The sequence below is a fragment of the Varanus komodoensis genome, unplaced genomic scaffold (assembly GCF_004798865.1).
Source record: "Varanus komodoensis strain SLA01 unplaced genomic scaffold, ASM479886v1 scaffold15, whole genome shotgun sequence".
Lineage (NCBI taxonomy): Eukaryota > Metazoa > Chordata > Lepidosauria > Squamata > Varanidae > Varanus > Varanus komodoensis.
In genome coordinates, this window is record NW_025335440.1 from 8880193 (window position 1) to 8906949 (window position 26757).

The following is a 26757-nucleotide window of genomic DNA, read 5'->3' on the forward strand; positions in this document are numbered from 1 at the left end:
GAAGGTGGGGGGGGGGACGTGGCAGAGGCGCTTGAAGTAATGCACACTGTGGAGAAAGTGGCCAGAAAGGCATTTTTCAGCTTCTCCCCTGACCCTTGAACCCGGGGTCATCCCATGAAGGAAGCCCTTCTCACAATGTGTAGTTAAACTGTGGAATTCGCTGCCACAGGAAGTGCTGATGGACGCCCATTTGGAGGGCTTTAAAAGGCGATGGGACAGATTCATGGGGGAGGAGCTATCCGTGGCCACTAGTCTTGCTGGCCATGGGCTCCCTCCTTCACCAGAGGTGGCCTGCCTGCAGACGCCCATTGCTGAGGAGCTTGGCACCCATCCTGCTGGAGGGGACCAGTAGGGAGCTGGCTTGCCACCGCGTGTTCAGGGTGCTGGACTGGATAGACCTTGGGTCTGATCCAGCAGGGCTGTTCTTTATGCCCACCGACTCGTGGGCCATGGACCCTCTTGGGAAAGATGACGGCTCCCAAAGTTCAGAACGTGGTCCCTGCTCTCCGAATCTGAATCATCTTGACACTCAGGGCCAGCGGAACAAATTCAGCACCCGCAAAGGCTAGACTGCATCATCCTTAGATTTGGGAATAGTGGGGGGGAAAACATGTCTCTTTTTGGAAGATGCATTTAAGACCCTTTTACTGGGAACCATCAGCCTCCCTAGGAAAAAATGTACCTCTCACATCTCGTAAATTATCAAGAGCATCTCTCCAGTCCCACTGAGCCACCCGCAGGCTTTATGGAGCTAGTCCATTTGCTGGGGATGATGGGTGTTCAGGGCTCCTGGGTGGGATAAGCTGGTATAGACACAGAGGAAGGAAGCTGCCCCTGTGCAGAGTTCCTCTCAGAGGTGAACACCTGTGTCTCATCACATCGATGATAGCTGAACTGGAAATGACAGAACCGAAAAGTGGGGTCCAGAATCCAGAAACGAAATTGCTGCGATATCCAGCTCTAGCTTCTAGCATCGTGTTTTTGAGTCTCTGGCTATTTTTTGCCTTTTCCCCCCAAAGGGAACCCCCTCCCCCGCTTTGCGCTTTTCATTTCCCAACCCAAACTGTGCTTTGCCCGACTTCATTTCATGTACTTTAGAACAAGAAAACCCGGACTGGATTTTCCACCGACCTGCACTACTGGATCGGCCGTGATTCCTCGCAAGACGAGCAGGGAGCAGCGGCTTTCTATGTGACTCAGCTGGATGACGAACTTGGGGGGAACCCTGTGCAACACCGAGAGGTGCAAGGACACGAGTCGGAGACCTTTAAAAGTTATTTCAAGAATGGCATCATGTGAGTGATGCAAAAAGAAACCAAAAGTCTAGTCCATTTCAGAGGGGCTTGCCTCAGTCCTCTTGCACTATCCCCATGTTCAGAAAACTGTTAACTTCAATGAGGACTAGTAATTTATTCTTTTAAACTGAAGTCGTTATTTTTGCAAGCCATGGCACCGCTACACAGGAGTACAGCAATGTTGCTCCTCTGGAGTGGCTCATGCAGAGCAAAACTTTCCCAACCTGGCCCCCTCTGGAAGTTTTAACTTCCTCCATGCAGCACAGAGTTAAAAGTAATGAAACTCTCGTTCTTTCCAACAGCTACAAGAAGGGAGGAGTTGCGTCAGGGTTCAAACATGTGGAGACCAATGTGTACAATATCAAACGTCTCCTTCACATCAAAGGGAAGAAGCACGTGGCGGCTACGGAGGTAAGCAGGGAGAAACCCGGCTTCATCACCATCATCGTCATGGCAGTGGTGATGCTCAGTACATTGCGGTTTGAGAGCAAAACCCCCTGCAGGGACACCGGCTGCTGCTCCGACCCACCGACGGACCACCAGGAGCTCTCCTCTCCAGCCAGAAGCTCCTCCTCCCTCTGCTTCCTGCCACTTGCTGTCCTCCTCCGCTCCCACGCGAGCTGGCATCAGTCCACCCTGAAGGCTGGGTAGCACTTACAGAGGGTGCCCAGGCCATGTGTCCTGTTTTAGACAGGACAGTCCTCTCTTTGGAGGGCTGCCGGAAGACCGTGCTCTGGAAGGACAGCTGCCCTCCCAGTTTTTCATCATCATCTCTTCCATTTCTGTACTGCCCGTAGCCGAAGCTTCCTGGACAGTATAAAGATGCAGAATCATCCACAGGGTTGCTTGTCCCCAGTTTGCAGCCAGTGGGTCACCGGGTCACATGCACTATGATGAAATGTGCAGTTGGTTGATTTCAATTATAAGAACTATTCTTTGTAGATGTGCATCAGAATGTATCAATTAGCACGTCCAAATTTTGTGCAGTTGGGTGCGCTCTTTGACCCTCCCTTTATGTGATAAATAAGGGCCTCCCCCGCCTTGGGGGGAGCAACATCTCCTTCCCACCCACCCACCCACAAGTGGAAAAATTGTGACTCGCTGAACTTCCAACCGTGAGCAATCCCTTTTCACGCTATTTATTGCATTAAGGATCGTCTGGGCACCTGCCAGAGAATCCCAGTGCATCGCAGAGGATTGTGGCTTGACACAAAAAGTTTCTAGCAGCGCTCTCCCAAGTCTGTGCCTCACAGAGGAGGGCGTCTGAGGCGGGGGGGCAGATGATGTCAGCACCCCGGCCAAGAAAGAGGGTGAAGCTGCATCCCAGTGGACCCCAGCTCTGCCACAGCTCACCCCTTGAATTGCTCTCCCCAAGATGACCTGGTAAACATCCAGTGCTCTTTTACTTCCACACAGGTAGATCTTACGTGGGACAGTTTCAATAAAGGAGACGCCTTCCTGTTGGATCTTGGCAAGGTGTTGATCCAGTGGAACGGGCCCTTGTGCAACGTTACAGAGAAATCGAGGGTCAGTGTGGAAATCCGTGCAGTTGCCTGTGGACAAGCTCCCTTTGGTAGCTGGCATACACCTGGCCACTGCGGGGAATAGTTGGATAAGAGCAGGGGAGGGTTTTTTTTCCCTGTGGAGACCCCCTTATCGCTTCCAGCACCTCCTCCTCGGGCACCTGCATTGTGGTGTGACAAACGCACTGGTTGTGCTGGTTCAGTACACAACAGCTGCAAGGTGTTTCTGTATTTGTTAAATTTATATCCCGCCTTTTTTCTTACAAAGGACTCAAAGCAGCTTACGTCATTCGTCTCCTGCTGGTCATCCTATCCCCCACAACCACAGCCCTGTGAGGTAGGCTGGGCTGAGAGACTGTGACTCGCCCAGAGTCACCCAGTTGGTTCCATGGCTGAGCGGGGACTAGAACCCAGATCGCCTGAGTCCCAGCCCTGCGCTCTTACCACTGCACCACACTGCCTCTCATGTTTGCATCCAGGCATTCAAGCTGCTTATACTGGGCCAGATCCTTCGTCCATTTAGTCCAGTTTTGTCAACTCTGGCAGGCAGCAACAGCTCTTCAGAATTTCAAGTTAGGATCTTGTGTTTCTAGTTCTCTCCATTCCTTTATGCGGCAGGCAATGGCTTTGGCACGGAGCATCCGGGACGGAGAGCGAGGCGGGCGTGCTCAGATCGGCATCATTGACAACGAAAAAGACTGCCCGGAGCTCATGCAGATCATGAGAGCTGCACTCGGCGAACGGCACCGAGATCTCAGAGAGGCGATGCCCGATGCTAAAGCTGATGAGCTCCAGAAAGCCAACGTCCGTCTCTACCAGTAAGTTTCTGACCCACGGGCTCTGGGGGCTTGCTCTTCCTTTTCTCCTTTGCCACCCGAAAGAACCAATGGCCGCAACGAGTCTCAGTTTTCTGGATTTAAAAAAAAACATTGAAAACAAAAACATATTCTGGGATGCTGACATCCCAAATTCTGAGATGAGGAAAGAGATGTAGATAATAATCAAATAATCAAAGCGCCTACTTCGTATAATCAGTGAATGGCAAAAACAGAATCCGTTGGCAGGAAACTGAATCATGCTTTTGTTACTATTAAATTGATTCATTTCTTTATTTATTGAAAGCCTTTTCTCTACCATCCCCTACAAATGTCTCAGAACAGCTTACAATAAATAAGTGCAGCCCCCAAAATCAGGGTTGGCTCCAGAGGTTGGGTGCCCGCTGGCCGTTCCTGGCAGAGTTCAGGTGTCAGAGGCATTTAAGTAATGGAGGAATTTGATTCCCCCCCCCCACACCACCACTGATTCACTCTTTTCGCCCTGTGAGATCCCACCCACCCATTTGACACGCCAATGGTTCACACTTGAGATTTTCTGTATGAGGCATTTAACATGTCTTTGTCATTCACTGCTCGTAGTTGCTCACAAGTACTTTAGACGGCATCATAAGCCTCTATGTCTAAAGAGCATGGTGAAGTCTCTAAAAGGAGGGAAAGTGCAGTATTTATCTAAAAACCAAAAGAAAACACTTTTCTTGCTTATGCATTTGCACTATTCTGTTATCCCACAGTGCCACCTAGAGGTTATGTCATGGAAAAGCAGGGAGGAAAAGGCTTCTTGTATAATGCTTTTATTGGATTCTGCAATAAAACCAAAAGTAGATATAGCAGATTAACAGCCCTGGGTAGAAAAAAAAAACCCTGTTTTATATATTTATTTATTAGATTTACAAACCACCATTTTTCTTTTTTTTAAAGAACTCAGAGCAGCTTACATCTTTCTCCTCCTCCTGTTTTCAGCCTTACCCTCACAACAACAGTCCTGTGAGGTAGATTGGGCTGAGAATCTGTGACTGGCCCAAAGTCACCCAATGGGCTCCATGGCTGAGCAGGGACTTGTACCCAGAGTCCTGACCACTACACCACACTGTCTTTTAAAGAGCTGTCCTGTCTAGGTTAGGATCAGGAAGGTGTCAGTGGGACTTCAGCCTCTGTGCTGTGTGAAGAATTCCCAAGCACCTTCCGATAAATGCATTTGGCAGATATGCAACTGTTTAATTCTGTCTTCATAATGCCACATGGTACACCAAGGCCTTTCCTGGGGACCAGTCCCTCTATAAGCCATGGGAATTTTTTCTGCCTCAACCTTAAGGGGTTAAAACAAGGATTTAAACCTGAGGGAACTGTTCTTTGCTCCGGCCTTTGATTCTGTAGAAGTCCTCTCCATTTAAACTGCCTGTTTCTGCCCACAGCGTTTATGAAAATGGGAAGGACCTGGTGGTTCAAGAAATTGCTACACGGCCCCTTACACAGGACCTCTTGCAGCACGAGGTAGGTAATACATAGCCCGTGTTGGAGAGAGTTAAGAATATGCTTGCTTTTGGGGTGCCCAGTATTGTATATCCAATTTATGTTGGATATACAATTTATCCAATTTATATTTCGGTGCCCTTTCATATCCAGTCCTGTTTCCCTCTTGTGAGAAGTTCCTTCCAGCCCGTCAGGGATCTGATGGATGTAATCCCAGAGCCATAAGTTCAATCCTCTGCAGGTTTATTTTCCTCTGTACCTTTTTTCTCTTCAACAGGACTGTCACATTTTAGATCAAGGAGGTTTTAAGATTTACGTCTGGCGGGGAAAAGATTCCAGCAAAGAAGAAAAGGCAGCAGCATTCAGCCGAGCTGTGGTGAGTTGAGTGATCAAACCAGTTCTCAGAAAATTGTTGATTTGTTTATTATCAGTTAATGTTATTTACACATACAAACAGAGTGCTTACGATTTTAAAAAGTCACTGGGTATGCCTAAAATAACACTATTAAAAGAAATTTGCTCATACCACAGCAGATGGGAGCCAGTGCGTTTGGACTGGTACTCAGGAGATCCGGGTTCTAGTCCCCACTTGCTCATGGAGTCCCCCGGGTGACTTTGGGCCAGTCATAGACTCTCAGCCTGGCCTACCTCACAGGGTTGTTGTAGTTATGAGGATAAAATCGAGAGGAGGAGGAGGAGAAATAGGTAAGCTGGCTTGAGTTCCTTGGAAGGAAAAAATATAAAAAATAAATTTCATTACAAATACTATATATGAATAAATAAAACCTAAAATACACTAACAATGCAAATATGCTATTTATTATTATATTTTTATAATATTTCCTATTAAATTCTTGGAATTGCAAATTATTTCAACAACATTTGCCAGTTGGGCAGAATAAACATTTCATTCATTTGTTAAGGAAACAAGAGAACCCTAAAAAGAAGGTGGTAGGAAATCCAATCAGAACCGGGTTGTTGTTGTTGTTGTCAGTCATGAAGTCGTATCCAACCCATTGCAACCCCATGGACAACATTTCTCCAGGCCTTCCTGTCCTCCACCATCCCCCGGAGTCCACTCAAGCTCACACCGACTGCTTCAGTGACTCCATCCAGCCCCCTCATCCTCTGCCGTCCCCTCCTTCTTTTGCCACCTGTTGTTCCCAGCATTAGGCTCTTCTCCAGGGAGTCCTTCCTTCTCATTAGGTGACCAAAGCATTTGGGCTTCATCTTCAGGATCTGGCCTTCCAAAGAGCAGTCAGGGTTGATCTCCTCTAGGACTGACCGGTTTGATCTCCTTGCGGTCCAAGGGACTCGCAGAGTCTCCTCCAGCAACACAATTCAAAGGCCTCAATCCTTTGGCACTCGGCCTTCCTTATGGTCCAGCTTTCACAGCCATGCATTGCAACTGGGAAAACCATCGCCTTGACTGTACGCACTTTTGTCGGCAGGGTGATGTCTCTGCTTTTTAGTATGCTGACTAGATTTGCCATAGCTTTCCTCCCCAGGAGCAAGCGTCTTTTAATTCCTTGGCTGCAGTCCCCATCTGCGGTGATCTTGGAGCCCAGGAAAATAAAATCTGTCACTATCAGGACCGGGAATTAAGGTGCAAATCAAGGAAGAACAGTTAGTGAAGACTTGCTGGTGCAGACAAAATGTGAGGCTTGGGTCAAGGAGAGCTGGGTTTGAAACTCTGCTCATCGGGGCAGGAGTTCTGTGTCAGCCTTTGGCTAATGGCATTGTGTCAATAACTACTCAGTACAACCAACCTTGCAGGGTTGTTGTGAGGTTAAAAGTGTGACTGTCAATAGAATGTGAAATTAGACCTGCCACTAAATGTTGTAATGTGGAATCATATCATCATAGAATAGGAGAGCTGGAAGGGGCCATGAAGGTCATCGGGTCCAATGCCCTGCTGGTGCAGGACAGCCACGTACATCATCCCACTCAGTACTGCTGTGTAGGATTTCTGGCAGCCACACTCTTTGCCAGAAAACTCCATTCCATTCACCCTTGTCGGCACCCAGCTAATTTTATTTCCCCAGCACTCAAGATGTTGTGGCCACTGAATACACTGAGTTCTCATGGGGCTGTTTTTGGCATCATTTGCATGCACTTAGCCTCTTGTTTCTCCTAAACGGTTTTTTAAACTTCTGAAATCCCCAAACCGACTCCCTGTCTGTGCTGTTTTGACTGCATAAGCATCAGTGTTCACAGTGTGAATTGTGGAAATAATAGCAGGAAACTGTACAGGAAAGGTTGGGATCTGGCACTTCCTAGGCAAATGAAAAGGTAATAAGACCGTTTTAAATTTACGTATGTAATTATTTTATTTTGGCTAGTGTTGGCAAAGGGCAAGAAGTTTTATAGAGACAGTGGAAGCCCCACTTCTAAGCCCCCGATAGACTTGCTGTGACCCTTTTACCTTCCCCTTCTTCCTTTTGTCAATTCCCAAGGCATTGTCTTAGCACTACTTAGAATCCTTAAGGACTAGAAATTCCTACCTTTTTAAGAAAAGGAAAGAAATACAATTTTGAGAGATTCTGGAGTTTACTAAATTCTGTTCCCCACTCAAAACTGTACAGTACAGTTCAGAAACGACAATCCGCCACCCTCTTTACTATCGCACCTGTCCACACGGACTTCCTGCTCTGTGCTAACAAAAGAATTCCTTCCCTGTGGTGACTTGGAGTAGCGCTAATCTGGTTTTGGGATTCATCTAGGGCTTCATCCAAGCCAAAGGGTATCCTCCCACCACAAATGTAGAAGTCATAAACGATGGAGCAGAGTCAGCCATGTTTAAACAGCTCTTCCAGAAGTGGACAGAAAAATACGAGGCTCAAGGGCTCGGCAAGACCTACAACGTTGGCAAGATCGGTGAGGCAGAAACGTCTGTGTCGCTCCGCTAGGGCTGCGAGAGTTGTGGCTTTCAGCCCCACAAGTGGCTCCCATTTGGACTCAATGCAAATTCCAGGTCCAGGAAGGGGATTTTCCCCTGCACAGTTTCCTTTCATGGTGACCCACACGTGTGACGCAAAAATGCATTTAGCTAGGTTTGGCTCTCAGTCTACCTTTGGCTAGTGGCCGAGTCAAATTTAATGGTGGGGCAGGATGGGAGCTGTCTCCCTATAGAGATTCCCATGCCACTGTGGGTCACGAGGAAACTGCCTTTGCCGAGTGAATGCCATGGCTTCCTCCCAGCTAAACAGGGTCCTCAGAGCTATGGAGAGCATTTTGGTGCGTGTCTGACAAAAGTTTCCAGAGCTGTAGGCAAAGAGGTTGCACTGCAGAAGCTCCTGCAATGCTGCTGTTAATTGTAAATTGCCCCTCAGTTGCATAAATTAGAGCTAAACAGTATGAGGGATGAACAGAGGTTGTAGTGTTGCTAGGCTGCCCCGCATAAGCCCACCTGCTAAACAACCTGAAGTCCCAGGACTACTTCTAGCCTTCAGCCTCATTTCATTGCAGAATCTTTCTGCAAGGGATTAGCTCAGAATTCCCACAAGAATCGTCTGCCCCTCTTCTGGCAGCGTGCTGAATCAGTGAGAGAGAAAGAAAGGGGGGCATAAAGAGAGAAATGGGGGGAGAAGAGAGTGAGAGAGAGACGTGTGACCCACCCAGGTTTGACCTGGTTTCCTCCCACCACTGGCTTTGGGCCAGCCCAGCCCTCCGGCAGATCGCTCTTAAGGGACCACAGTCCTGCAGAGGAAACTGATGATCCCCTATCCCAGATCTGGAATGTTTTTGATTGCATTGTTCCTCAAACGCATCCATTTCTCAGGGTGCAATCTATGCATGTTTAGACAGGGAAAAAGCACGCAACTCCTCGCATGCTTCACCTGGGCTCTTTCTGCCTAAACATGCATGGGCTCTATAGTGTTTTAGGAGGAGGAGGAGGAGGAAGAGGAGTTAACAGTTAAACACTCCTGTGTTCCAGAGCAAACATGGCTGGAACTTAGTTCACACAAAGTATAGCTAACCTGTCGAGCTCTCTATTACAAGATGAGGTGATTACTTGGATGTCCACACACCAGAGATTTCACTAGATGCGCAATCATATGGTTTCAACCTTATGTTTGCTTTCATAAGGGCTCGAAACTTGCTTTTAAAGCAAAAGAAATGAGAACGGTGCCAGTGAGGCCACAGAGACTATGGATATGCACAACCTGACCCATGTTACATACACTGCTTGTGGAGAAAGCATATATGGCCAGTTTGAATGAGATTCATGTTCTGCTTCTACATGCAGCCAAGGTGGATCAGCTGAAATTTGACATCACTGAGCTGCACGCGAGACCAGAATTAGCCGCCGAGGAGAGAATGGCAGATGATGCCTCCGGAAAAGTCGAGGTGAGTGTTGTGGTCGGTTTTCAAGACACAAAGAGGGCAGCGCAGCGGATGATATTTCCACCCCATTTGCTGTTTTTAATGTGCAACTTCCACAGGTTTGTGGAGCGCTGAGATGCCGCCGCAAGTCCGGCTGAAACAACCATGCATGCGATTTGGCAGGGGCCTGGAAGGGGCCCCTCCTGCAAGGAAGGCCTGCCCTCGAGGACCAGCGTCCTGGTTGGGGTCACGGGTGGGACCAGAGAGCGGGGCCTGCAGTGAGTCTGGCGCATGGAGATGGAGTTCGAGAATATTTAGCGGGGCACCGACGGGAGCCAATTGCTGGGAGCGGGGCTGGAACAGAACCGGGCAGGAATTTGGTGCAGCCTTGCAAGTCTCAGTGGCGAGATGGACATACGTGCTGAAGCCCCGTCGCTCCACGCTTGCAGTGGGAGAAGGGGAGTTGCGCTGTCCCAAGTGCTTTTTCCCGATCTCCGTCTGCCCCCGCAAGTTGCGCTCTGGCTCACAGAGCAGAGCTTGTTGCTGTCCTTCTGTGCCATCAGGTGGTCTCCACCTTGCAGCTCTGCTCTGTTCCTGTCAACTCAAGGTGTGACTTCCTTTATGGAGTCAAGCCAGAGCTGCAAACGCTGCAACGGTGGTGCCCGCACATGTCTGCCCGACATGTGGCAGAACACTCCGTGCCCGTATCGGCCTTGGACAGCTCACAACCCGTTCGATGTCAAGGTCCCCATCGAAAACGATGGACGAACATCATCATCAATTCGTTCTCAGTTGTCCTCTTCTTCTTCTGCCTTCCCCTGGCATGATTGTCTTCTCCAGGGTCACTCTCTTCTCATGATGTTCCTTGAAGCACAACAGCCTCAATTTCATCACTTTTGCTACCAGGACAAGTTCTGGCTTCTGCTAGAACATGTTTTGACTGGCAGGACAAGGGAAGGAGCGGGTGGTGCGTAGCCATGCCAAACCTGGCATTGCTCTCCCTTCGTAACCCAACCCTGAGACCTAGCACGCATCCTGAGAAATGCAGCAAAGCGTAGTTCAGCCGGAACAAACAAATGCCGATCCAGGCATCTGCTGGGCTGCCCTTCCTGGTTTCATCAGTTGTAGCAGCAACTGGAAGAACTTGCTGAGTTTCCACCAAGACAGCCCCTAGAACTCGTCCCTTCAGTACCGCATGGTGCCCACACTTAGGTTAGCGGTAAAGAAAACTTTTTTTTTAAATGCTCCCAGGCTTTAAATATAAACAAATAATCCTGCTAAGTTCTGATTTGTTCTCCATTTTGAATGCATTTCATTATCTTCTGCTGACGTAGCTGCTTTAGTGTTGGGCTTTATGTACCATCCCAAGAACTCGTGTGGTGGAGATTGCAGGATAAAAGTTAATACATGCATGAGCAGGCCCAGGACTCAGGGAGAAGATGAGCTCTGATGTTCAGGAACAGAAGATTAATTTCAGAAAATGAAGATTGCGTTGGCTTCGCTTGTCTGACTTTTGACCTGCTTTGCATTCTCTCTCCCCTTTCCAACCTGCCTTGCTTCTTCTTGGCTTTGGCATACAGGTGTGGAGGATTGAAGATCTAGAAATGACCCCTGTCAGTCCCAGGAGCTACGGGCAATTCTATGGTGGAGACTGTTACCTCATCCTGTACACCTACACAAAATCAGGCAAACCTCATTATATTATCTACATGTGGCTTGTAAGTAATGGCTGAGACGGGCACTTGAGTTTTCATTATTCAGGCAATGTTGTCAGTAGAATGTTTCAGGATTTTCTTCCGACATTTTCTTTTCATGCTGCTTTTCAGGCCCAATCTACAGCTGCCCCAGGCAGAGGTCAGAAGGTTCTAGAAATGGTGTGGCTCATTTTGCTTTTATGCCCACACAGATGAGTTGGTGCTGTCCTGATGTTTTGCAGCACAGTTCCCACAAGTCACATCCCCTGGAGAACTGGCTGGGACCTCCTGGAAGGCATAGTCTAAATCGCTTGGAAGGGGGCGCTGTTTTGGGCATTTACCGTGGCGCAGGATGGAGCTCAGGCTACCATACTGGCTACCGGAAGCAGGACCTGCTCCGTTTTTTCTCTTGCAACTTGTTTTCTTTTTAATGGATGCCACAGCTTTGCTTCTGACGTTTTGCACAGCAAAGATCCACTCATGGCATGACATTTCTGTTCAGTCCCTGTATCTGTTCTCGAGCATTTCATAACTTCTTTTATAACTTCTTTTATATCTTTTATATTTTTATTTATTTTATATTGTTAATTTTAATTTTATATTGTTATTTTTGTATTTTATTGTATTTTATTGTGTTGTGAGCCGCCCCGAGGCTTCGGCAAGGGGCGGCATAGAAATGTTCTAATAAATAAATAAATAAATAAAATAACAGAAACATAGAAATTGAGCGGGTCAGAAGGGACCTCCCAGGCCATCTAGTCTGACCCCTGGCTCCAGCCAGCTCTGCTCACAACATGCCCACCATATGCCTGTCCAGCCTATCCTTGAATACCCTCACCAGTGGGGTCTGCACCACCTCCTGTAGAAGCCCATTCCACACCCTCGGGGTCCTGACTGTCAGGAAGTACTTCCTGGCATCCAAATTGAACCTGGGTTCCTTGAGCTTGACTCTGCTGAAGCGCGTTCCACCTTCCTCTGTAGGGGACAACAGGTCTCTACCCACCTCTGTGGGACACCCTCTCACCTACCTATATGTCACCAACAGATCCCTTTGGACTCTCCTCCAGGCTGAAGAGACCCAGTTCCCTCAGTCTCACCTCATATGGCTTCCCCTGAAATTCGGCCACCATCCTTGTGCCCCTGCACTGCACTGACTCTGGATTCACAATCCTCTGGAGCGGACTGGGGACACAAGAAACTGCAGATGGAATATATTTCCCTTTCCTCTCTGTCCCTTATGTGCCACACAAATTTGTTCCAAAGGTTCTGATTGGTGCACAAAATTCCAGTGGCAGACAAGAGAGGTTCTATCCATTAAAAAAATAAAAAAACCCCACTTATTAAGGAACACAAATGCTCTTTTAATCCCCTACTTACCCATTCGTCTGGCAGCCAAAATTATAATGCTAGATTCATTCATGTTAATTAAGACACAAAAAACTCTTAAAGAATTTGTAAAGAGCACCTGTACAAGTCCAAAATATTGCAAAAGTCTCCATCAACCATTTCCAATGCGAAAGTCCACCCTAACATGGAAGCTGCCAGTCCCTTTTGGCTGAGATACGAGTAGATTTCCCCCCTTGTCTCATCTGCAGCAGAAACAGGGTCAATGAATCCGGGACTCATTAAGATACTGTTAATGCACTGAAAGATTATTATCAAGTCCCCTCTAAAGACCTATTAAAAAACAAACAAGCGCTCGCCTTCTGTTTTTGTTAATTCTGTATCCCTCGAGCGGCTGCTACCCGATTTTGATGCTCTTTCCCGGGCCTTGGGAAAACAGCGCATGTGCTTCCTTGCCTCCCTCCAGGGCCGCCACGCTTCTGTGGATGAAATAACAGCATGTGCTCTCCATGCTGTGGAGCTGGACAAGAAATACGGTGACGAGCCAGTGCAGGTTCGCGTGACGATGGGGAAGGAGCCACGGCACTTCCTGGCCATCTTCAAGGGGAGTTTGATCATTTATGAGGTATGCTTTTTCTGATTTAAAGCAGAACCTTCGGGGCTCTTCTGTTTCCTCTGTGAGGAGAAAAAACATTGTCCTGAGCTGAGGTTCCTCCTTCAAGCGTTCAGAAGCCGCAGACCGTTTCCCTTGCAAAATGCTCTTTATGGACCCAACAGCACAGGTCGCCCAGAATGAATCTCTGAGCATGCACAGAGCGGTTTGTTGAACCCAAGCTTGCGTTCACCTTCAGGAGCTCTCCTTGTGAGCATGCCTGGGCCCCATCCCTTGATGAGGGGCCTTCTGAAAGTGAGCTCCTCTCCTCTCCTCTAATTGGGCCACCCTCTTTGCTGACACCACATCATGGGGACAAGAGCCAGGCCCTCCTGGTCTATGTCTCAGAAACTCCCCTCCCCCAGCTGTGCATCTTAGCTATTGCCAGAGGCTGCCCGCCCATTTCCACCAGGAACTTCGTGCGTAGTTGAACGGGCAAATCTGCACGCTTTGAACATAAACACACATCGAGCAGGTTGCAAATGTTAGTAGCAACGCAAGTGTGCTTTTACATCTGGACCTTTGAACAGGGCGTGCTTGCGGTGATTTACAAGGAAAACCAAAATCCTAATGCATCACTAGCTGTTTCCATGCTGGACAGGACTGAAATAAAGTTTCCTGTGCGCATATGGCAGAAAAAGTGTCACATTAGCACCGGGCAAGGATATGACAGTAGGGTGCGTGGTGGGGGGGGGGTGGAATTTGCTTTTTGCAGGGTGGAGGGGAAGGGAAGTAGTGCTGGGCATTTTTTATTAACAGGGATATTTGACATCATCCTCCAGGCCTCTCTACTGTAGTTCTCACCAGAGCTGGGGAGAAATTAATTTTCACAGCTACAGTTTAGTGAGTCTTGCTGTAATGTAAATAATTTCGGGGTGGCTTGTTCCTGAATGGAAAAAGAACTAAGAGGTAAAAAGGAAAGCCAGGTGCAATGGAAAGCAGAACAGAAGTAAGGAAAGTAATGTTTCTGAAGCATGTTGGGCAATAATAAAAGGCTTCCCATGGGTACCTGGAAGGCCTATTTTGCTCAGTAGATCCTTTCTCACACATGTGCATTTCCCTCTTGTTCTGTTCCTTGTCTTGAATGGGCAATCAGGATTCATTCGCTTTGCCACAGACCTGCTCAGAGCAGATGCAAATTCCGAAGAACTGGTTGCTGATGCGGAATGGCACAGCTGACTGCCATTTTGGGTTCTCACATGGGCAGGGCTTCACAGTGGACCACAGTACCCTTGGCCGTGAATGAACGTAGACCTGGAAAAGGCCAGAGTGGATTGTCCTACATCCATATGAAATAGGACATCTTCCTTTCCCTGTCCCTCTCCTGTTGGATCTCTCTGTTCTGTTTCCATCCCCTTCTCTCCCACGGTGGGGATCAAGGAGGCTCCCTGCAGTTCCCAGGGGCCCTCCCCAGCCTCGGACCTGCTTAGCGTCAACGTGGCAGGGGGCTTCTGTGCCTTCGGACCATCTGGTCACTCCCCACCGAGCTACGCCGTCTTTTCAGGAGCCTTCCCCCTCCCTCCCTCTGGCAGCTGCTGCTTTGCCCCATGCCATTTAAGCAAGCTCTGCATTGCTGCTGCTTCCAGGGGAAGAAGAAATGGAGAACGGAGAAAGCTGCCTTCTGGGGAGGGGTGTGGGGAAGGCCGCCTGCCCAGCTATTCATGCCTCACCCACGTATTTCCAGGGAAAGCATTTTCACGGCTGGATGCCACTGCAAAACTGCAGCCGGCCCGGTTCAGAGCCTTTGACTATGTCAGTTTATTTACAGCAGCGGCACAGAGACCACATGGCATCAGCGGCAGCGAAGGGTCCCGCTTAGCAACAAACTCAGCAGGAGGCTGAAATCAGCCGTTATTGTGCCGCAGTCCACCCCCGCTTCTGCAGTGATGAACCTAATACTGCGCCCTTCTGAGAAGATAAATACCGTTTGGCAAACAGCTATTTTCCTGTAAAAGAAAGCGCAGAAACAAATCCTAGAAGGAATCCATTCATTGAAGCTCCCTGGCACCCCCTCACCTTGAGAAAGCAGAAATCTGGGCTGCAAGAAAGGGGAGACTGTTCTTTTGCGCCGCACGCATGGCCTGGCTCCCCAAGAAGCATGCACCCAGCCACCCCGAACAGGAAGTAATCAATGGGCCAGAGCAGCAAAGCTTTTAATTCACATTAGAAAGCATCTCTGCTGAACATGACTTGCTTTCGAGTAAATGCCGCGGGAGGGTCTTGGCCACAGGGAAGGGCACCAACGGCATCAAGCACAGCATCAAAGTGCTGTGGGAAACTTCCAGTTTAATTCCACGTCCAGCTCATTCTAGCAAACCGAGCAGTGCCAAGAGCTCTCTTACTGCTACAGCTACTGCTGCGGTTATTATTCTTACATTGCATTTAGGGCCCGTCTTTTTTCCTCTTGTAAAGAGGAAAAAGGCCAGCTGAAATAACTCAATTGTGTCCTCACAACAACATCCCTGTGAGGTAGGCTAGGCAGAGGGTCGGGCTGGCCCAAAGCCATGGAGTGAGCTCTATGGTCGAGAGGGGACTGGAACCCAGGCTTCCTGAGTCCCGGTCTGACACTCCACTCTGGCTGTATTGGTTAGGACTGCTCTCTCCTCCTCGCGGTTAAGCGGCGCATGCAAGGAGCCGTTGGTGCTTTATTACTGACATTGCTTTAAACTGCTTTAAATTTCCCATATTGGAAGTTCAGGCTGGGGTTTTTGGTGTCTTGCTTTTATTATTATCTATTTCTAATATTGTGCTGCTGTTGTGAATTACTGCGAATCTTTCCTGGAGCTCCAGGGCAGTGCAGCCATTAAATTAGCAATAACAATTCTGTGGAAGCAACTTACCTCTTTGATTCCATGCGGACTTGGCTCTGAGCACCGTGCTTTGCTTTCCAGGGTGGCACAGGGCGCAGCCAGCCAAGTGAGCCGCAGCAAGCTGTCCGGCTCTTCCAAGTGAGGGGCACGGATGAATTCAACACCAAAACCATTGAGGTTCCAGCCCGAGCCTCCTCCCTCAACTCCAACGATGTCTTCCTTCTCAAGACCAACCAAGTCTGCTATCTGTGGTGTGGAAAGGTAACCAGATAGGAATGCCACACACACTGCAGTGCCCCAGGCCAGTGTGTTGAACACAACTCCCATCTTCCCCAGCCAACATGACTGGTAGGCATTGTAGCTCAACACGTCTGGAAGATACCCCATTGGGAAGGCCCCACCAGATATCCGTCCACCGATGGTCATACTGGAGGGGAATTCCTTGCCACTCAAGGCAAGGAATCGGGCCATAGCAATCTTGAAGCATGAAGATCTAGAATTAGGTCAGAAAATCCAGGAATGGTTTCCATTTCCCACACCTTTAGCTTGTTTTGACTCTTCTTTGGCTCTGATTGCAGCCTGATTCAAAGGCTATCAATGGAGACCCCCAAACTGCTGCATGGGAACAATAACATGGGCACTGTGCTCTGTGGACTCAGCAATGTCTCTGAGCCCTTAATGAATGCTAAAACTCTGTGCCCAGAGGGTCTCTGTACCGGGACTCTGTCCCAGTCCAGATATGGAGGACAAGGTCTCCAGACTGCACCGTGTGCGAGTGCAGATATCTGAACGCTTCCTCTCCTCTCTTCCCAAACAGCAAACCCTGTGTTGTCAAGGCAAACGTTTCAAATTCAGTGGCAAGGTGTCATTCATGGAGGTGCATGTAAACCTCTGATACACCATGTCCTTTTTCTGAATCCTTAAGCCAGTTTGAAGAAAGCAGCCTCTTTGGATTACAAAGGTTGCTGAGAAAGCCGCTGGGAGGAGATGGCCTATGAGTGACCCACTACATTCTAATTAAGAAGCAAAAGCCAATCAGGGAGCCAAACAGCTTATTTCCATTTTAGCTTTCTGCGGCCATTTAGACACCTGCCCTCTAGTGGCTAGAAGCAACAGCACCATTTCCCGGACAGCCTTACAGTAGATAGACAAGGACAAGTTCTTTTCTACAGAAAATGAGAACTCCAATCTCACGGACTTCAGTCTGTCTCATTCTCCCAATGGAGGATCCGCTCATGGGACCCCACCCCTCACCAGACTCGCATCTCTTTCCCATCAATGCCTGATTTTCCATGGCTTTGTGTTCCCTGTGCAGGGCTGCAGTGGGGACGAACGAGAGATGGCAAAGCAGGTGGCTGACATCATTTCCAAAAGGGACAAGCAAACTGTTCTAGAGGGTCAGGAGCCAGCAGACTTCTGGCTCGCCCTTGGAGGAAAGGCTCCGTATGCCAGCGACAAGAGGTGAGACGTGCAGGGTTCACCATGGACTAGGATCATTTCTACAGACTCTGCATGACGATCGGCAACAGTGCATCCACACAATCTTGTTGACAAATTGGGGTGGCGGGGTGTTGAAACAGTTTTGGTCACCTGTAACTCATAAGGCAAGTATTCCCTCTTTGGGATGTGGCAAATGTGAAGGTACAGAGGTCATTTGAAAAGCCACTGCAAGGAGATTACCTGTGAGTGACCACTATAGGTCAATGGGGAAGCAAGGCCAATCAGGGAGCAAGGCCAATCAGGGAGCCAAGCACCTTCCTAGTTTTCTGTGGCCATTTGAACACCTGACCTCTAGTGGTGAGAAGCAGCATAGGATGTTAGAACTGAATGTGTTTCATCCTACCTCTCTTTTCCTCCCAATGTCACATTGTCCAGGTTCCAAGAACAGACCACCCACTACCAGCCCCGCTTGTTTGAATGCTCTAATCAGACAGGGCGCTTCATCATGACAGAAATTGTGGACTTTGGCCAGGATGACTTGGATGAGGATGATGTCATGCTGCTGGACACCTGGGAAGAGGTCAGTGGAGATGGATTGTGTTCTGCCAGGACTCCTTCGTGCCCAAGTCTCTTGGCAGGAATACGAAACTTCACTCCAGAATTAATAGGGTGGTTGGCACACAGTGAAATGTGAACCAGACAACAGAGGAAAGTAGCTTTCTGTGATTCCTGGGCTGCACAGAGAACAAAGGACTGACCTTTAGACTCCACTGGCTGTGCAGGAAAGGGCAGGATCTGTCCCACTCACACCTGGGCAAGGAAAAAGCCGGGGCTTTTAAAAGATACCTGGGTTCCAGCCATTGAGAGCTTTTTCTGCATCTCAGCACTGCCATCATGGACAATGTGATGTGTTCATGTTTGATAACTGTACCATAGCAGTCTCCAACTGGGCACCCCCCAGGTGTGGTGGACTACAAATCGCATCATCCCCAGCTGTCACACCGATGATGAGAATTCTAGTCCAACAGAAATGCAAGGTGCTGGGTGCAGGTTTGAGAGGGTCCTCAGCAAAGCGCCCTCCAGTGAGTAGACCTGGGGCCTACAGCCTGTCTAAATATATAATTTTAAAAGCATGAGCAATGTAATGTAGAGCTGTGAGCCGTCTCCAACCCACCCGGGGTCTCACCTGTAGCCTTGGGGAATGCCCCTCTGGCTGTGCTCTCTTCACCTCACCCCGTCTCCCCCAGCTGCTAACTGTTTGGTGCCGGCACACCTTTGGGGCAGCTTTTCTCCCACCTGCAAATGTGGACATGCCTCTTGTGAGCCTCCTGGACCGGCGAGGACGTTCAGCTCAAATGTACTGGCATTTCCAGCCTCATCAGTTTGCCCACTGGAATGTCGACCCATTGGAATTTGGTGTTGCAAGGGAAGAGGTTCAGCCCCGTGATAAAGAACCCTGCGTTTTCAAAAGGGTAGAAGAGCAAGCAGGACACTCTCTCCCATGTGCTTCTGGCCAAACTCAGCATTTCTGTAGCTGCTTCTTTTTCTCATAAAGTATCAAAGCTGCCTTGTACGTCGTTAACCTAAATGGCAGCCGCGAGTTAGAGTGCTACCTAGTGATTGAACTGATCTCGTCTTCCGAGACACATTCACACAATGCAACAATTCACCTCGCCATGGATGATTGTCCTGTCGTGCAAACTCGGTGCAGCTTCTGCAAGGCGGCTTATGTTTTACTTGGAAGCCATCCTGACAATGCATAGCTTGTTTTGTGCTGTCTGAACCCAACGTGGGAATTCTAGTGTGGGTTGATGGAAACAGGGAGGACCTGCTATTCCTCCCAAGCTTGCACCATGTCACCTTCCTTCATCCCTTCCCAGGACCTTCTGCCCCGGGCTCCCAAAAATGACTTGCAACTTGTCTTAATTTATAGCTTTGGCCCTGCTTTGTGATGCCATTTGTGTATGTTTCCCGGTTCTGCTCGCTGCTCTGTAATTTTTAGAAAGACGTGTCAGCTAGCACAATGGAGGGATGTGCCAAGGAGGAAGAGAGCGGAGTTGCTGAAGGCACCTGGAGTGCAGGCACTTTGCCAGCAGGTGTCCTTACCTTGGCAGCAGGCGAGCTGACTTCACAATAACACGAAGCAATCTTTTTCGTTCCCTTTTTCAAGATACCTGCCGGGTAGCGGTGTAAGGAAATGGGAGAGGGGAGCGCAGCTGATGCTTGGCTAAACATTGGAGAGGTGTGCTTGGGCAACCGTGAAGATTCCTGAAAGGAAGTGGGCAGCTGTGTTAGCGTGTTCACAAGGGCTCCAAAAATTAATGCCATGTGATGAGTTCATGTGGGATGGATGGGTCAAATGCAGAGCAGGTGTTGACCTGGGAATCCTGGTGCAAAGGAGCCTGGGGCACCTGCTGGAGCTCGTGGGAGGACTGAGTAGGAATGACGGGAGAGTGGTCCATGGCACACCTGATCGTCTGTTGAGGGCACTGTGCGTTGTTCGATCTCCCATTCCCCTCTTGTAGGTTTTCCTCTGGATCGGCAAAGCTGCTAACAACAACGAGAAGCAGGAGTCCATTTCCTCAGCCAAGGAGTACTTGAAGACCCATCCAGCGGGAAGAGACTTAGCAACACCCATTGTCCTGGTGAAACAAGGCCACGAACCGCTGAACTTCACCGGGTGGTTCACAGCTTGGGATCCGTATAAGTGGAGTGTAAGGAACTGTGGGATCAGTCTCGGAGCTTGGGGAGTGGCTGCACCATCGCAGTCTGGGGCGGGGGGTTGAATTCTGCTGCTTTCTTGTCCTGCTCGGCCACCCCACCTACCTGCACGGCACCTGAGCAAGCAGGCCAGTGGCATCTGGGTCCATGGCAGCCACCAAGCGCCACTGCCTGCTGGGTCCTGCAAGGCCCACCTTCCCCAAGATGGTACCTCTGGCTTGCAGTGTCAGACTACATTTCCCAGAATCCCGCAACCAGCTTCGCCCAGCATAAGCCGTGTGTGTTGCCTGTTGGTGGATGAGGGGCACGCAAAGGCTGAGAATGGCTGGTCGCTCTATTGGTGTTTTCTGTATTTCCTCACTGGCCACATGTTTCTTTTATGGTTTGGACACGTGTGTCTGTGGCAAAGCAAAGATGTTTGGGAATCTCTCCTCCAGTTTAGGGTCTGATTGGGACATCCTGTCCTTTGGGTAACTAAGAAGGGCTTTCTTGTCAGCCTGATACCTGGAATATCCCTCTTTTAGGATGGCAAGTCTTATGAAGAGATGAAGCGTGGCTTAGGAGATGTATCTGCTATCTCAGAGATCACTGTGGTGAGTGTAAAAGCTGAGCATCCTATGAGGAGGACGCTTTGATCTGGTACTACAACCTGCTTCTGGGGTCTGCTGTGAAAAGCAAAAGAACACATTCATCAGCCCCTCCCCACAAAGGGTGTTACCATCTTAACCAGTCTTCTCCAACCTGGTGCCCTGCAGCTGTCTTGTACTACAAGTCCCATCATTCTCAATCAGCACCATGCTGGGAACTGCTGACCTTAACTGTTCCTTGGACGTTCACCCAATTATTTCTACTTCTCGGGTGTTCTGTGGCAAAGATGTGCGGCTCTTTAATGTTGCATCTTTTATGCCACCCTGAGTCCCTGCGGTGAAGAGAGTAGTATTTAAATATAAAAAATGTAAAAATCTGATCCTCGGTTTGCTGAAATGTTGCCGCTGTGGATTGCTCTGAGATACATAAGGGAAGGTGATATATTAAAAACAGACCAATACACATATATTCTACCCACTTTTAAAAAATGTAGTTTTGAATGCAGTTACTCACAGATATGGACAATTGACAGACAATTGTTAATTGTCCATTGATGTCCAGACAATTAACTGAGACATCTAAATGTTTTGGAGGGCAAGGGGAACATGTCCCAGTATCCCCCAGTCTGCAGGGCTGAAGTCTGGGGTCTCAAATTATCTACCTGTGCTGCTTTGTGGAGAAAAAGGTTTTTTTTAAGGTTGATTTTACTGAAGATGGGAGGAAATGAGGCAGCTACCAAGTCTAGATAAATCCACTGGATCCCTGAAGGTGGAAAAAGAGGCGCTAATTAGCCATTGTTTCCTGTGCAGTGGAGCCAGATGGGGACAGGTGTGGTTATCCCCCTGCCATGTGAAAAGTGCTCTGTATTTCCTGTATTATGGCAGGATCTTAAAAACGCCAACCTGAACAACAGAAATGCGACTGGTAGCAAGCTGAAAACAATCAGTCCAGCTGTTTCAGAGAGTGGAACAAGTCCGGAGGCGTCCCAACCTCACTCTCCCATCAGCAACGTGAACGCCTGCAACAACAAGGCCCCGTCATGCGCCGCCGGTGGGAAAGGCTCATTCCCTAGAGACCTGCTGATCAACAAGCTGTTGGATGACCTTCCAGAAGGCGTGGACCCCACCAGAAAAGAGGTGATGGGGCATAGCCCTCTTGCTTAGCGTGTCGCGAAGCTCATTTCTCGGACGTTCTTCGGCTGCTTATTCAGGAGGGTTGTAATCCTGCGCCCCTCGCCCTCCATGCCAGCTGCCTGTGCCCTGAGGGATGGCCGGAGCATCTGCCATGCCCCCAGGCCTCCTTCCCTGCGTGGCTGTGCGGGGGGAAGGAGGCTGGGATGCTGATGGGGATCGATGCAAGTCCTCAGCCCCAGCACCTGCCTCTTCCCCTCTGTTGAGGGCCATGAGCAACCAAGGTTCTTTCCACGGCCCCTGCAAAGGGTGTGCGGGCTCAGGATTCAGAGTGCCAGTTCCAAGATCACGCAATCTCAGAGCTGGGACACCGACTGATCCTGTGCCATTGCATTGCACCCTGAGTCTCTTAAACTTTAGATGCAAATATTCACTGGGACAACAGTCAAGAGCAGCTTTTATTACTTGATTGCTGGGAAACCGATTTTAATCGGCAGCAGGGGACTATCTGAATTGGGAGACTAACAGTGAAGGGCCTGCTTTTAGGGCTATTTTACTGTAATAGAGAAACAGAAAACATTAAAGAAAGCTTTTGTTAACTATGACAGAAGGTCCATATCAGGGAAGTGGTATTCACACTCCCTAAAATGTCTCAAAATGGTCGTTCTGTTGAGCCGCTGGTGATATGCAGGTCTGTTTACATAGGTGAGGCGCTCTTGGAAGGAGCTAAAATTGCTTTTAACAGTGCAGACTCTTGTAAGTCTGTTCACATAAGGACCATTCCTGCTGATGGGACCAAAGACTATCCAATCCAGCATTTTGTTCTAGGTTCCTGTAGGAAACCTCCAAGCTTGGCATGGGTTGGGTACGGCCTTCTCCTGCCTGTTACCTTGGAGAAAGTAAAGCAGTGAGGACTGGTAGATCTCTCCTCCATAAATGTGCCTAATTCCCCTTGAAGCCAGTGTTTTATTTAGCTTAAGTATTTTGTACTGCTCCACATCCAGACAGATTCCAGAGCAGTGAACAGTATAATGTGAAAATGAATAAACAGATTAAAAACACTACATCAGAACCATTTAAAAACAAAATAACTTGAAGACTGTGGCTGGTCAGAAAAGGAAGGCTTCCTGGAATAAGATTGTCTGAGAAGGTGCTGAAAACAGCAGGATCTTTATGCCTGCCTGACCTCCTAAGGTGGGGAATTCCATAGAAATGGGGCCACAGCACTGAAGGCCCTTCTCCTGGTGAGCTCAAGCCAGGCTCTGGGTCTGTGTGGGGCCACCAGGAGAGTGTCCTCCAGTGACCTTGGTGACCCGGCGGGTTGGCACTTTGCAAGTTCTGACACTTGACTGCCCAAAAAAACTGGAGTTGGCCATCCGTTTGGTGAACTGGGACCGTCACTACGGTCTTTCCCCACTGGGTGGCACTGTCGGAGTGTGTAGGTACCTCCGGAGGTCATCGGCCCTGTTTGCAGAGAGCTGAAGGTACTTTTCAAGAGAGATCGCTGCTCAGGACAATTTAGGGGCCGGTCACAGAGGCGGGCGCCTCCAATGAGCCGTGCTCTGAACGGCTGGCTCAGCCACCAAAACGAACAAGACAAGCAGCAGCCAGAAGCCATTAAGAGCACGTTCCCTGCTGGGAGAGAAACTGGCCCATATCCCGCAGTGTCCTTCTGCACCTTTTAATTTTCCCAATATTTTAACAGCAAATTGGTTTCAGCCTTGATTTTATCATCATCTATCTGATGCAGTGTGCAGCGTGTTGTTTGATGTACATGGTTGCTTTGTTTTTTTGGTCTTTTGCTTTTTGTAAGCCGTCCAGAGACTTTTAGTATTGGACAGCATGTAAAAACTATAAACAAACAAGCAAGCAAACAAAATACTAGCCCAGCCCCTTCCCATCCTTCTGTTGTTCCAAATAACTCTAGTTAGCGCAACATCTTTTGCGCAGGCGACACAGTTGGCTGCGAGGCACTGAGGGAAACGGCATCCAGTCAGGACAGTGTGCATTATTAGTGATTGCAATCCTGTCTGTGCATGCAAATCTATCATCTTATTTGATATAATTATAATTATATGGCACGGCATGGCAATACAATGCAATGCAAGGCACCCAGCAGTCCTGCAACGTTGAAGGAGCTGCCAGCTGCCCACCACAGCAGGATTCCACTTTTCCTTCCTTAACTTGTGCACTTGAAGTTCTCTTAAAGCCATGAGTGATGTAACCCATGGCCAGAGCCAAAGAAGAGCATGGATGCGGCGCTTTGAAAAGCTGAACGAAAGCTTGCAAAAGGTGGCTGTATCTTCACACGTCCCTCTCTCTCTTGCAGTGGTACTTGTCTGACGAGGATTTTTACGACATCTTTGGGAAAACCAAGGACGAATTCTACCAGATGCCCAAGTGGAAGCAGCAGAACGAGAAGAAACAACACGGACTCTTTTGAGAGGAAGGGGCATCCCGGCTCTCCTCTCCTTCCTGCCATTGCTTAGCATTCATCTGGGGCAACTCAGCAAGTGAGGGAGGAAGAGATGCTAGAAAAAAAGCACTTTGCACCCCAGTACTGAAAAGGACATGAAAAACCCCACCCCCAAAACAAGCATGGTCAAAGAAAGGTTTGGGGGATTATATTCCCCCACATTCCCCACAGCTAAACGTGGCCATCAGTTTTTTTTCGCTTGTCTGTTTCCTGCCCACCTTGTGGCACAGTTCTGCATGAAGAGAGAGTATGTGAACGTTTTTCTTCTTGGGTGTGTTTGGAAATTAAACTGTCCCACATCAGGATGCAAAACGGGACGGTGTTTTCCTGTTAGGGTGGGAGTTGGCAAGTGAATTTTCTGTTTCTTATAAGTATCAGAGTGAAACATGGGAATCAGAGCATGTGAGAATATATGCAAGTTTGAGACCCAACTGCAGAAAGGTGAGAACGGAAAAGCGATGGCGGGAAATGGATTGGGCTTCAGTGCTCATTCTGGGCTCGCCAGAAGTTTGGAAGGGAAACAGGGACACCTTTGCTCAAGCCTGCAGGTGAAGGAGCCTGTGGCCTCCACTTGGAGGGAAGCGTGGAAAGGCAGGCCGACCCTTCTTTTGTAAAAGACACTGTGTACAGGGACACCCAGGTAGATGGCTCCCATGAGTCAACAGACTGTGTAGCTCTTCCAGCTTTCCCTCCTTAACCAGCTCCATGGGCTGAGAAAAGAGATGGAAGAAGCATCAAGAAAACACAGAAGGGTACAAATGGAAGAGATCATTGTCCGGACGCCCCCCCCCCCCCCACTGTAACTTTCTGAAAACAAAAGCCTGATCTGGAAGAACTGTAAAAGTTAAGGTACTTTTGGATGCCGAACCCTGGGCAAACACCACGGAATGCAGGATCCCCTGCTCCAAGCATCTGTACGTGCCATTAAGCACCGAATGCTGGACTTTTGGTCCATTCAGCCAAGAAGGCGATTCTTATTTTGTTATGCTGCCAAGACTGAGCAGCAGAGAGGACATGTCTAGCCAAATTTAGGGCAGGGGGAAATAGTAGCACTCACTTTCAGTTGTGTGGTAGAAAACATGCTGCTTTTTCATTTCTATGGGGAGATGGTACCTATGTTCCTTTCTGGATCCTGGGTTTGTTGGCAATAAGGAAAAAAGTAGACTTTTTTTACTGACTGTTAACTGAATTAGACCAGTACCTTCATAGGGACAAATTCTGGTATCTTTCATTTGTTATTTTTCCAATCTTAAATTTGATTCTTCTCTAACTTTGAGAACTTCTTGAGTCTTGTTTGATTTATCCCAAATTGCATTTTTTTAAAAAATGTGCATGAAAAGTCATAAATATTTTTGTGAACATGCCTCATGTTTTCAATTCCCTTTTGCCTAAAACTGCAAACATTTTTCCTAAAAGAATGCATTTTAATGTTATTTTACCTAGTATATATGCCCTTTGTACACAATTTTTGATTGGAGAACAGCTCTACAAAATTCATAGTAGTGAATCTTTTGAAGGATAAGCAAGTTTGGGTTCATCTAGTGATCTGAAAGTGTGAGACGCAAATGAAATGGATTTCTCCTCCAGTGCTAGTCCATAGGGTTTTTCTGTGCCCTCTGTCAGTGGCCCTCCAAGCAGAGATCTTGCCAACTATGTGAGCTTTTTCAGGGCCAAATCTGAAGTCTTCTGCATGCAATACAGATGCTTTTCTACAGAGAACCAACTCGTCCAGTTCTACAGCATTCCTCTGTGCTGCCAACAGCAGAGTGGCTCCATTCTCACCACTCAGAAACTGCCAGATTTTCTGTCCCTGAAAGGTCAGCTTTCTTCCTTTAAAAATAATGACTGCTCTTGCTTCAATCAGAGGTGGGAGCAGAGAAGGAAAGTCAAATGAAATTGTGTAGAAAGTGGGATTAAGATGTACTATTAAATGTGTACTATTAAAATGTGTTATTCTATAATGTTGTGCCAGACCTTATGTGGAATCAAGTGAACTGCCCCTCCTGCAAACTTTTCCAGACAGGGACGAATTCAAGCAACGCTCGACTCAGGGTTTGTTGCTCGCTAATTTGCAAAGTAGCCCTAATGCCATCGGCATAGACCAGGCATCTGCCAGAGTGCGACAGGCACTCATCCCCAGTGTGTGAGAGGTAAACAGATCCTGCGATTTGCTCAGATCGGAAATTAGGAAGGACTTAATACTGGAAATTAAACCGAACAGAAATTAGGAAGGACTTAATTCTGGTATGGCTGCCCCCACAGTTCTGATGTTTGATTAAATTTACTTTTCAGGGGAACCGCCCCTCCTTGTGATCACATCTAAACACGCACTGCAAAGAACACGATTAGGGGTGAAGGGAAGGGGAAATCCATGCGGAAAGGGAAGAGTTAACCTGCACATCCCTGTGACACAACCCGATTTGGATTGGCGGCCCTGCTTTTGCAGCCCCCC

General features: G+C 48.4%; 1 protein-coding gene across 1 annotated transcript in view; it reads left to right on the forward strand.

The window, feature by feature from the left end:
• VILL (villin like) overlaps positions 1-24358 on the forward strand; it is a 33877-nt gene extending 9519 nt beyond the window's left edge. The window contains exons 3-19 of the mRNA XM_044425336.1: positions 1099-1295; positions 1598-1706; positions 2712-2822; positions 3437-3636; positions 5067-5145; positions 5402-5500; positions 7848-8001; positions 9374-9474; positions 11031-11168; positions 12955-13113; positions 16032-16211; positions 17266-17411; positions 17826-17970; positions 19916-20104; positions 20636-20704; positions 21584-21835; positions 24159-24358. Coding sequence (XP_044281271.1) covers positions 1099-1295; positions 1598-1706; positions 2712-2822; positions 3437-3636; positions 5067-5145; positions 5402-5500; positions 7848-8001; positions 9374-9474; positions 11031-11168; positions 12955-13113; positions 16032-16211; positions 17266-17411; positions 17826-17970; positions 19916-20104; positions 20636-20704; positions 21584-21835; positions 24159-24272 — 2442 coding nt within the window. The 3' untranslated portion in view covers positions 24273-24358. The remainder of the gene's footprint in view (positions 1-1098; positions 1296-1597; positions 1707-2711; positions 2823-3436; positions 3637-5066; positions 5146-5401; positions 5501-7847; positions 8002-9373; positions 9475-11030; positions 11169-12954; positions 13114-16031; positions 16212-17265; positions 17412-17825; positions 17971-19915; positions 20105-20635; positions 20705-21583; positions 21836-24158) is intronic.
• Positions 24359-26757: the final 2399 nt, after the last annotated feature.